Source organism: Mauremys mutica, chromosome 13 (assembly GCF_020497125.1).
Source record: "Mauremys mutica isolate MM-2020 ecotype Southern chromosome 13, ASM2049712v1, whole genome shotgun sequence".
Classification (NCBI taxonomy): Eukaryota; Metazoa; Chordata; order Testudines; family Geoemydidae; genus Mauremys; species Mauremys mutica.
The window spans coordinates 46,984,702-46,996,434 of NC_059084.1; the positions used below are offsets into that span (position 1 = coordinate 46,984,702).

At 55.4% G+C, this 11,733-nt stretch overlaps 1 gene segment (V, D, J or C); it reads right to left on the minus strand.

Moving 5' to 3' along the window:
* Positions 1 to 916: 916 nt before the first annotated feature.
* Positions 917 to 11,470, minus strand: LOC123347470. The segment is given in 7 exon segments: positions 917 to 1,000; positions 2,394 to 2,527; positions 6,358 to 6,690; positions 7,010 to 7,336; positions 9,424 to 9,699; positions 10,024 to 10,323; positions 11,404 to 11,470. Coding segments are annotated over 7 exon segments (1,521 nt in total).
* Positions 11,471 to 11,733: the final 263 nt, after the last annotated feature.

The window sequence follows — 11,733 nt, forward strand, 5'->3', positions numbered from 1 at the left end:
TCTACGTATCTGTCCATCCTCATACATGCACATCCCTCTTTCTTTCTTTCTTTCTTTCTTTCTTTCTTTCTTTCTTTCTTTCTTTCTCGCAAGCCCCCCTATCTGATCAGTGGCTTTCCCTGCCCCAGAGATCTCCCCTTCCTGCCCCTCCGTCCCAGCCTGTATAGGCTGAGGGACGAGGCCCCAGCTCTCTGGGTTTGTAGCTAGGCCCCCTAACTCCCAAAGGGGCCAGTTCAGCGGGCACCTGCCATTTCATTCTCCATGCCCGGAGGCGCCCCTACAGACACGACATGCCCCTCTGGAGGGCGTCAGGGGTCCCTGAAAGTCCGGGATGGAGGTTATGAATGAGATGGAGCCTGATTTGTATATTTATTTATTTATTTATTTATTTATTTATTTATTGTCACTCAGTGCACACAACAAAAGTCACACACACACACACACACACACACACACCACCCACAAAAATCCCAATGAAGAGCTAAATATGCAACATACAGCATGACCGACACAACTCTGGCTCTGGTCCTTCCCCAGGGCGGGGGGCTGGCTGGCGCAGGGGGTTGGGAAGGGACGTGGGGCCTCTCCCCTCTAGGGGGCGCTGGCTCTGATCCAGCCCCAGAGCAGGGACTGTTGGGCTCAGGAGGGTGGGAAGGGGGAGAGGGGTTGTTTCCTCGCTAGGGGCGCTGGCTCCCTGCATGATACGAGTTGTCCGGTCTCAGCCAAGCTCCGAGCAGGGCAGCATCCCCAGTGGCTGAGGGCTGAGTAGGCCATGTGGGGTGAGGTCCTGTCTCCCCCCGGGGGCTCTCCCAGGGGCACAGCGCTAGCAGGGGGCAGCTGTGGGACTCAGGGTGGTGTCGCCAATGGAGCCGGGTGTCCCAGCCCCTTGTCTCTGGGCGGATGGGGGCAGTGGCCCCTACACCACGCCCTGGATCACATTCTTGTACTCGGGGCCACTCGCCTGCTTCAGCTGCACCATGGCAGAGAAAAGCCACTTCACCTGCAGGGGGAAGAGAGAGCAGGGGTGAGAGGGGTCAGCGCTGGGGGCAGCTGCTCTGTCTGTCTGTCTGTGTCATTCCTTCCTGCTTTTCTGTCTGTGTCTCATTCATTCAGTCTCTGTCTTATTCACCCGTTCTCCTTTCTCCTTCATTCTTCTCTTCTTCCTTTCCCCTCCACGCTGCCCTCTGTGACGTTATTGACATAAACTGTGACCGTATGGATCATTGTTGCCACCCCTGTTCTATAGTTGCAGCAGATATTGTACAAAGGTTGTGCAGTGAGGTGTCTATGACAAGGTTCTGCTTTGCTGGTTATGATTGTGCTGTCTGTAAGTGTGTATCATTTTTGTAGTTGAAGTTATGAGTATTGGCTCTGTACTTGTATCTCAATGTGTTTTGATTCTAAGTAGCTCCAGTGAAGCATCTGGTCAGTCTTTTGAGAAAGGACTATTCTCAGTAAGTGCCCAGTTAAGAAACACTGAACTGATGATGGACTTTGGAAGACGCCAATCCACATCAGAGCTTTCCTGGGAACGTTCAAACTAACATGTAAACAATGGTGTCAACCTGCAAACTGAGTCATGCATGGACATGTGACTTGCCCAGGTGACTCCAAGTGCCATCTTGCTGCTGTGATTTTCCATTAAGAACAAAGGGGTCCTTCCACAGGGCGGAGAATATAAAAGGCCGTGAAAACCCCTCCATTTTGTCTTCAATCCTGCTTCTTACCTCTGGAGGAACTTTGCTACACTGAAGCTCTGAACAAAGGACTGAATGACCCATCCCAGCGGGGAATGTTCCAGAGACTTGATTTGAACCTGCAGTTTATTCCATCACTGCTAGAAGCCTGAACTAAGAACTTTGCCATCACTGTAAGTAATTGATTCCATTTAACCAATTCTAGCTCTCATCTTTCTTTCTTTCTTTTTATGAATAAACCTTTAGATTTTAGATTCTAAAGGATTGGCAACAGCGTGATTTGTGGGTAAGATCTGATTTGTATATTGACCTGGGTCTGGGGCTTGGTTCTTTGGGATCATGAGAACTTTTTTTCTTTTACTGGGGTATTGGTTTTCATAATCATTCGTCCCTATAACAAGTGGCACTGGTGGTGATACTGGGAAACTGGAGTGTCTAAGGGAATTGCTTGTATGACTTATGGTTAGCCAGTGGGGTAAAACCAAAGTCCTCTCTGGCTGTCTGGTTTGGTGCCTTAGAAGTGGAGAAACCCCAGCCTTGGGCTGTAACTGCCCTGCTCTAAGCAATTTGTCTTGAATTGATACTCTCAGAAGTGTCCCACCAAAGGCAGCATCGTTACAAGAGGCAGCATCGTTACACCATCTATTGTGCTAAACTCATTCATTCTTTCATTCCTACGTTTGTTCTCTCTCTCACCTTGAACAGGGTCATGGTGGCGCTGTAGCACACGCTCAAGAGGAAGAGGGTGATGAAGACCGAGATGGTGGACCAGAGGCCGTCCAGCTCCTCGTCTCCGTCCTCGCTGCAAAACTCACCTGACACGATCACCTCTGTTGGGGGGAGAGAAAGAGACATCAGCTCCGACTCAGCCACTGTGACAGAGAGAGCACAGACTGTGCGTCCAACACCAACCCGCCTATCCCCTTCTCTACCCACCCTTCCATCCCTCCAGTCATCTATCTCTGGATACATCCATCCATCCCTGACCACAAACCATCCATCATTCCATCCCTAGACACACACACCCCTCCTTCCATTCATCTATCTCTAGATGCATCCATCCATCCGCCCATCCAAACTCACCCCTCCATTAATCGATGACCACAAACCATCACTCCATCCATCAGTCCATCCCTAGAAACCTCCATCAATTCATCAATGCCTGCACTCATCCATCTCTAGATACTCATCCATCTCTAGATACTTCTGTCCATCCATGACCACAAACCACCCATTGATCCATCTATCAATCCATCCCTAGACACCTTCATCCATCCATCTATCCATTCCTCCCTCCACCCATCCATCTTTGAATACATCCATCCATCCATGACCACAAACCATCCATCCCCAGAAACCATCCATTCATCTCTAAATACATCCATCCATCCATCCATCCATCCTGACTCACCCCTCCATGCATCCATGAGTACAGACCATCTATTCATCCATCAATCCATCCCTAGACACTTCCATCCATTCAACCATCCCTAGACATACCCCTCCATTCATCCATGACCGCAAACCACCCATCCATCCGTCCATCTCTAGACACCTCCATCCATCCCTACTTGCACCCCTCCATCCATCCACCCACTCCTGCCCGCTGTGATGAAATGAAGGATGCAGAGCCTCCCAGGTCTCATCTCACTCATCCCATGTGGCCTTGGCCCTACACCCTGGCACTGAAGCTTGGCCGCCTGTTGAATTTCTCTGTGGCTTAGTTTCTCTGCCTGTGAAAGGTGGCTCAGGATCCCTCTGAGGTGTGCGAGGTGCCGGGATGCTGCCATGGTGGGGGAGCTCCCTAAAGACCAGGATGGATGGATTTCACACGTGTGCCTCTATGACCCTGCTCCCAATGTAACAAAACCCCCAGGAGTCACTTCAGATGGAACGCAGCCACCTCTGGGCCTGTTTATCCCGGGCTCTCTTGCCCAGGTGCAGCCTGTAGTTGCCTTGGCTGAGGGAGGTGGGGATTTGAACCCTGTCTCTTTTATGAACAGAGCCACAAGTATTTTAAGGATGGGATCTCAGGTCTCTCTGACATGACAGATGCTGCTCCCTGAGCATGGCGCCCCCTACTGATCCCCCTGCCCTAGGGATGTCTGGAGAACAGGTGCATGGATCTGTGTGGGTGCATGTTTGTCTCTCTGTGTTGTGTGTCTCTCTGTGGGTACAAAGACGACAGCCCAGGTGGGAGGGTCCCTGGGTCATGCCATGTTACAGGTGTGTCCATCTGCCCTGGACTGAGCTCTCTCTCAGCCACCCCCCCACTCTCTTACTCTGTGTGCTCCTGCACTGCCCCAGGATAACAGCCCTAACACTGCCGCTGCAGGCTACCCCCCTTTCATGCCAGGTGTGAGCTCTGTGCTCGCACTGGTGGGTTTGATTCCTGCACTCGCTCATCCAGCTTTGGGGCTGATACACACATGGGGGGCGGGTGGGGGAAGGTGTGTGAGTGAGGGGCTCGGTAGGAGACAGAGTTCATGTGCGGGGGCACAGGGGCATCTGTATCATCTGTCCCACCCCACTGCCGGGGCCCCCATGTCACCAGAGCTAGTGAGACTTTAGGTGAGTCCCTGCTTAGTGTGTGCTCCAGATAACAGCCCTACTACTGCTGCTGCTTTGTGGGGACTGAGTCTCAGGAGCTGATCTCTGGTGTGGGGTGTTTGCTGTATGTTGTCCTATCGCCCCCTACACAGCTGCTGCTGTGGGTAAGGAGTGGAAGGAGACCCCTTAGCTTCCTAGCCAGCAGAAGAGTTTGTGTGGGGGTCAGAGTATTTTACCTTCTCCCCACTGACTCTGTCTGGAAAATCCCCATGGGGCATCTGATCCTCTCTGGGGTGGAAGGGGGTGTAGGGTAAATGCTGATATTGATACGCTGCCCCCGTGGGTATGCATGGGTTATAGCCTAGAGAGGATCCCACCTCAATGAGCTGCCAGGAATGGCTTGGCCATCCACCGATCCACCTATCCACCCAGCCATCCCACGCTCCATCCAGCCTTATCTCTAACTGTCCTCCATATCTTCCATCCATTCACATAGATCTATACCCATCCATTCTCCTACCTCCCCATCCATCCATCCATCCATCCATCCATCCATCCATCCATCCATCCATTGTCATCCCTAACCACCCATCCACTCATCCTCATCTATCTATCACTCACCATCTGTACCAGCCCATCCATCCGTCCATCCATCACCATCGGTACTGATCCACTACCATATGCATCCACTCACCCATTCATTTATACATCCATCCATCCCCACCTCTAGCCATCCATCTATCGCAGTCCATCTATGGCCATCCATGTATCCATCCCTTCATCCTTCAGAATGGGTACCCCTCCAACCTTCACCATAGATTTATCCATCCATCCCCATCCACTTATCCATTGGCATCGCACCCACAAACCATCCAACCATCCTTCCCTCAGTGCAGCACAGTCTAGTGGGACTGGGTGGGACTCTCAGAACACCTGAGTTCTGTGTCTAGCCTGGTAACGGACGTGACCTTGGGCAGGTCCCTTCCCCTCTTAGTGTCTCTGTTTCTTCTCCCTCTTTCCCTATCTAGGTGTGAGCCCTTTGACACAGGGACTGTCTCCCACGGTGTCTGTGCCACACCCAGCCCAACAGGGTCCTATCTGTGCTGGGGGAGGAGGTGCTACTTTAATCCAAATAATAATCTCTCTCTCTCTCTCTCTCTGTTGGTCTATGAGCCCTTCCAGGGCCAGCTCTAACTTTTTTGCCACCCCAAGCAAAAAAGAAAAGCGCTGCCCCATCGTACCCCCCCCAGCACTGCACCGCCGAAACCCCCAACCCCCGAGCACCACGCTGCCCGAAGCCCCGCCCCCCGAGCACGCAAGCCCCCACCCTCCCAGCGCCGTGCCACTCAAAGCCCCGCCCCCAAGCGCCACACCACCCGAAGCCCCGCCCCGGTCTGAGTGCTGTGCTGCGCTGCCCCAAGCCCCCACCCCCCCTCCAAGTGCCGCACCAAGCACTGCCCCCCTGAGCGGCGCACCCGCAAAACAAAAAAAACCCCACTCCAGCGCTGTCCTGATGAATCAAAAAAACCAACACCACCCGAGCGCTGCCCTGCCCAAGGTGCCGCCCCAAGCACGTGCTTGGTCGGCTGGTGCCTGGAGCCGGCCCTGGGTCCTTCCCTCTGAAGTATGTATGTATCCATCTAACCATCTCTCTGAACACCTGGCCTTCCAACTGAGCTGGGCTTGGATATGGGCTCTGCAGTATGTATGTGTGTAACTGTCCATCTACCCCCCACTCCATCACTGCTTCTGTGCTGTGTATGTACCCATGTATCTACCCATCCTTCCTTCCTATGGCACAACCCATCCTTCCTTCCATGGCATTAACCCATGTATCTATCCTTCCCTCCAGATCCACCCATACAGGATCTGGGAATTGGCAGCCCCAGACTAATAGCATCTCGGTTTCTCCCAGCCTGCAACCTGGGACCTTGTCCACTTTGGGCGACCCGCAGATTTCACCCAGTCACACCACAAGAAGGAGACTGGGGTGTGAGCTTAGAGTAGTTCCATTTATTCACTTGTTGTCACTGAGGGCACAGAGATTATTTACAGGAAGCTGTACTGGACAGTGCTAGCAGTGGGGCTGGGAGGAGCCTTCTTCATTTACCAGAGACTTTGCTGACGCTGCGTTGGGTGAACTTCATCTGCAGGGCTTCGTGGATGACCATGCAGGTGTAGATGTCCCCAGTGTTCCAGCTGGCCTTGCTGGCTGTCAGCTTGCTGTAGAGGAAGAAGTTCGAGTCGCCGGCTCCGTCCTTGATGGGCTGGGTGGTGATGTATTCCAAACTCTCATCGGGTTTGTGGTTCTTCATCCACTGCACCGAGATGTCCTCGGGGAAGAAGCCCCTCACCAGGCAGGTGAGGCTGATGGACTCTTCGGAGCTGCTCAGCTCCTCGTTGTGGGGGTGCAGGAGGTAGATGCCAGGGCCAGAGCGTCTGCCTATGGTGGGTGGGGACGGAGGACACAGATGAGCCAAGCACATCACTCAGCTGGGGTCACGCGGGGAGGAGGATGGTGTGGGTGTGGTTGCCGGTAGGAACATCCCCTCTCTCCTCCGGGACGGAGGGGCTGGGGACTGGGAGCTGGTAGTCCTGGAGTGCAGGATGGGGGATAGGATGGTCTCCATCTCACATGGGGATGCAAAGGGACCCAGGGCCGGGATCCCAGGTTGTTGAGGCTTTTCCTTAAGGAGCATCCCTCCCCGCTGGGAACTGAGATAGGGGGGTCGCTCCCCTTAGGAAGCCTGCTCTCCTCCTACCTGGCTTCTTGGAGATTGATTTGATGAGGGGTGAGGGCAGCTCTGAGTGCTTCACTGTGCAGGTGAAGTTCTCTCCAGCCTCCCAGTCGCGGGTGAAGATGGGCATGGAGCTGGAGGCGGTGATGGTGCTGTTGAGCTGCTCAGTGAGGTTCAGGGGTTCAGGGACAATGGACCCCGGCTTCTCTCGGGACCAGACCACCTGGAGGCCAGAGTCGCTAGGCAGGTTGACCACCAGGCAGTTGAGCATGGGGCTCTGGGCCACATACAGGGTGGCAGGAGACGGGGGCACCAGGAAGACCTGGATGTTGCTGGGAGACGTTCTTTCTTCTGGGGACAGGAGAGCCCAGGTCAGCCGTTAGGCCTGGTCTGCCCTGCCCAGGCCCATCCCAGTCTGTCTCCGCCCCTCTCCCCCCTCGAGCCCAGCCTGGTGTCCCCCTCCCCACAGGCGGATTTACAGGAAATCACAGGGTGCCCTGGCACGGGGAACCCCAATGACAGGGGACCCCATGGTCGGGCAGCTGTGGGGGCAGAAGCTTGGTCCTGCCCAGTGGTGGATTTAGAGTGAGTGGGGCCCTGTGCTCAGCTTCGTTTTTGGTGCCCCTCATTGGGACCCAGCCGAGAAAAAGAACCTTCTCTCTTATCTGCCCCCTCCCCCGGTTTTCATTCTTGTTTTCTTCATCCTCCTCCTGTCAGTAATAGCAAGTAAATGGAAATGAAGTGAGGGACCTTGATTGGTTTTGTAGTCGAACTTATTTTTCCACAGACCACTTGAAAATAGCTGGAAATGGGGAGGGGGGCAGGAGCTCCCGTTTGGTGCTTAGGGCAGAGGCGGGGATGGGGGGTGCCGGATTCAGGGCAGGGGGTGTGGGGGGCTGGGTGTGTGTGAGGGGGTGCAGGAGTCAGGGCTGGGGGTGCAGGGTCTGGGAGGCAGTTAGGGTGCAGGAGCAGGCTGGGGGTTCGGGTAGGAGGTTGGGGCAGCTCCATTTGGTGTGAGGGGTGCAGGTGGGAATGTGGGGGGTGCAGAAGCTTCTGTTTGGTCCTCAGGGTGGGTGTGAGGATGTGGGGGGGTGCAGGAGTCAGGACAAGGGGTTGGGGGTCTGTGTGGGGGGTGCAGGAGTCAGGGCAGGGAGCTGGGGTCATGGGGATGCTCCCAGCCCCCTGCCCTACCCCCCCACCCCCTACCCTGAGCGGCTCACGGCAGGGGGTTGGGGTTGGGGGGGTCTGCGTAGGGGGAGTGCGGGGACCAGGCTGCTGCCCCCACAGCTGCCCAGCCCTGGGGCCCCCTGGGTTTTACTGTAAATCCACATCTGGTCCTGCTGGCTCCAGGGAGTCCTGCTGCAGGCTCTGCCCCCACCGGCAGCCAAGCTCCCCTCCCCCACCCCCCCCACCCTCAACCTGCTGTTTGCCGGCGCTCTGTTCGCTCCTGTAGGGGGGTGGATGGGGGAGGGGCCACAACGCACATGGGGGCAGGGGGCTGGGAGCACCCCACAATCCCAGCCCACATCCCCAGGCCCCTGCCCTGACTCCTGCACCCCCCCCCACACACACCCAACCCCCTGCCTTGACTCCTGCACCCCTGCCAGATCCCCCCCACCCTTATTACCAAATGGGAGCTCCTTCACCGGCCCCCACATCCCCACCCCCAACCCTGGCACCAAATGGAGCTGCCGCAGGTAAGCGCTCCACACCCCAACCCTCTGCCCCAGGCCTGAGCCCCCTCCCTCACCCTAACTCCCTCCCAGACCCTGCACCCCCAGCCCTGACTCCTGCACCCCCCTCACACACACCCAGCCCCCCACACCCCCTGCCCTGAATCCTTACTCACCTCCAGCCCCCTGCCCTCCCTGACTGCTGCAGCCCCCACATCCCCATCTGCATCCCTCGCACCAAACAGGAGCTGCCCCATGTACGCGCTCCACACCCCAGTCCGCTGCCCCGGCCCTGAGCTCCCTCCCTCACCCTAACTCCCTTCCAGACCGACCACCCCCTGCCCTGAGCCCCCTCCCACACGCTAAGTCCTGGCCAGACCCCGCACCCCAACGTTTTTTTATAAAGGGCTCTTATTGAAAGCGCTTCACAGGAGTTCGCTAATGGCACAAACAGGATTTGGAAAGATCGTTAAGTGTCTGCTGAGACCCCCAGCGATTTTCAAGTGGTCTGTGGAAAAATGAGTTCGACAGCAAAACCAGTCAAGGTACCTCACTTTATTTCCATTTACTTGCTAATACTGACAGGAGGAGGATGAAGAAAACAAGAATGAAAAATGGGGGCGGGGGGAGATAACAGAGAAGGTTCTTTTTCTCGGCTGGGTCCCAAAGGGGCCCCCACAATGAGGCTGATCACAGGGCCCCAGTAACCCTGAATCCCCCACTGCCCCTCCTCTTCGTAGGGAGCCTAGCGCCGGCGAGCGTCACCTCCGCACTTGTGGGCGTGGGCCTGCATTGGTGTGGTGCCCGTCTGGGACACCTCGCACGTGTACGTCTTGCCCTCCAGCCACTCGCTCTCGGAGACACTGAAGGTGTGGCCGTCGGCTTCCTCCGTGGTAGTGGCGGCGCCACTGGGCTTGCCGGCCACCATCCATTGCACCGTCAAAGGCTTAGGGTTGAAGCCAGAGATTAAGCACACCAGCTGGACGGTGCCTGGGTTGGTGGTGCAGGAGTAGAGCACTTCCACCTTAGGTTTAATGGACTCTGGGAGAAGGGTGATGAGTTAGTTTTCGTACAAACCCCTACTGAGCCCCCCGCTCCCTGCAGCCCAGTGCCCCCTGCTGTGCCCCCCCCGCTCCCTGCAGCCCAGCACCCAGTTTGCAGCCCTCTGCCCCTTTCCCTGCATTGCAGCCCCATTGCTTCTCTTGGTGTGGTGTCTCTCTCCATCCACCCACCCACCCCAGTGACTCCATCAGCTCACAGCACTAGCAGGCTCCCAGCCTCTCTCCCTGCAGCAGTCAGCAGAGCAGGGACCTGCGAGACCCCCAACCCCTCCCCCCCCCCCGGGCTGCACCGCGCCATCCCTACTTGGGATTTCCTTGGAGATGCTGGAGCTGGTGGGCTGGTGCTGTACGGTGCAGCTATAGGTGTTAGACTTCCAGCTGGTGGCCGGGACGGTGACCTGGCTGCTGAGCGAGTAGAGGCCGCTGGAAGGTTGCAGCACGGAGGGATAGGTCCTCACGCCCGAGGAGCTGACGTTGGGGCTCCATGTCACGGTGACTGGCTCAGGGAAGTAGCCGTTGGCCAGGCAGCCGAAGGTGACCGGGGAGGTGGTGACTTCGCCGGTGCAGGAGGTCAGGGGGAAGACAGACGGGGCCGTGTCGCTAGCTGCAAAGGGAGAGAGAGCGAGGCCATGAGACACAGCCCCACTGAGCCCTGCCCCGCTCCGTGCAGCACAGGCCCTAGCGTGGCACTGGGGCAGCACTCAATGCCGGGGGAGAGCGTCCCCTAGCGAGCCCCACTCTGCTCCATTCACACAGCACAGTTTGGGGTGAGACTGTTGACAGTTGCAAGGTCTTACTAATGTCTGTGTGTAAGTGGGGGCCTGAGATAGGCTGCCCCCCGTCTTCCAGGGTGTGTCACTGTCATAGGTCTTCTCCCCCACTTGGAGCTGTTGGGTTCCAAGATGGGGACCTGCATGGACTCCTCTAAACTAAAACCCTAGTTTAGATCTGGTTCTCACTGCCACCAGTTACGTTTTAAGTGAGTAACACACTGCCTGTTCCCCCAAACGTTCCCTGGGAAACCCAGATTCAAACCCCTTGAATCTCACCAGAGAGAGAGAAACAGCCAGTTCCCCTCCCCCCCTTCCCTCTTTTCAGCCTGCTCCGGAGAGAGAGATACCTGGATTCAAACTCCTTGAATCAAACAAAGAGGGATTCACTTTTCCCCCTCCCCTTCCCTTAAAATCCAAACAAGGAAAGAAATCAATTAAGTTCTAAAAAGAAAAGATTTTATTAAAGAAAGAAAAAAAGTACACTATCTCTGTATTACCAGGATGCAAAAATACAGGGTCTAACTTATAAAAACTGGAGAGACTTCCCCTCCCTGCTCCTCACCATAATCAAAGTAACAGCAAACAGGAATAAAGAATTTCTCCAGCAAACACACAATTGCAAATGTAGAAATCAAATTATAAGACTAATTCGCCTTTCTAATACTCACTATACTGGATAGTAGGAACTACTCCAGGAGAACTTGGAGACATGTCTGGCCTCTCTTAGATCCAAAGAGAGAACACAGAACACAGAACAAAGAACACAGACAAAGCCTTCCCTCCACAGAGATTTGAAATTATCCTGTCCTTTGATTGGTCCTCTGGTCAGGTGTTCCTCAGGTTACTGAGCTTGTTAACCCTTTACAGGTAAAAGAGACTTTAACCCTTATCTGTTTATGACAGTCACAGACCGAGCAGGATCAGGGCCCCCAGTTCACTTGGTGTTAAACAGACCCAGTGTGTGATCGGGGCCCCCATTACACCGGGTGCTGCAGAGAGACACAATGACAGACAGTCCCTACCCCACTGAACTTACAGGCCAAATAGCCAAGATAAAGGAAGAATCAGAGGGGAAACTGAGGCAGCAAGCAAGGAAGGGACCTGGTCACAGCAGGACAGTGGCACAGCCAGGTAGAGAACCCAGGAGTCCTGTGTCCCACCCTCTGCTCTGTGGACTGGATGATGCATTGTGCTGTGCTGCTGGTCAGCAGTAACACAGGTTGATTTCACAGAGTGGAGGG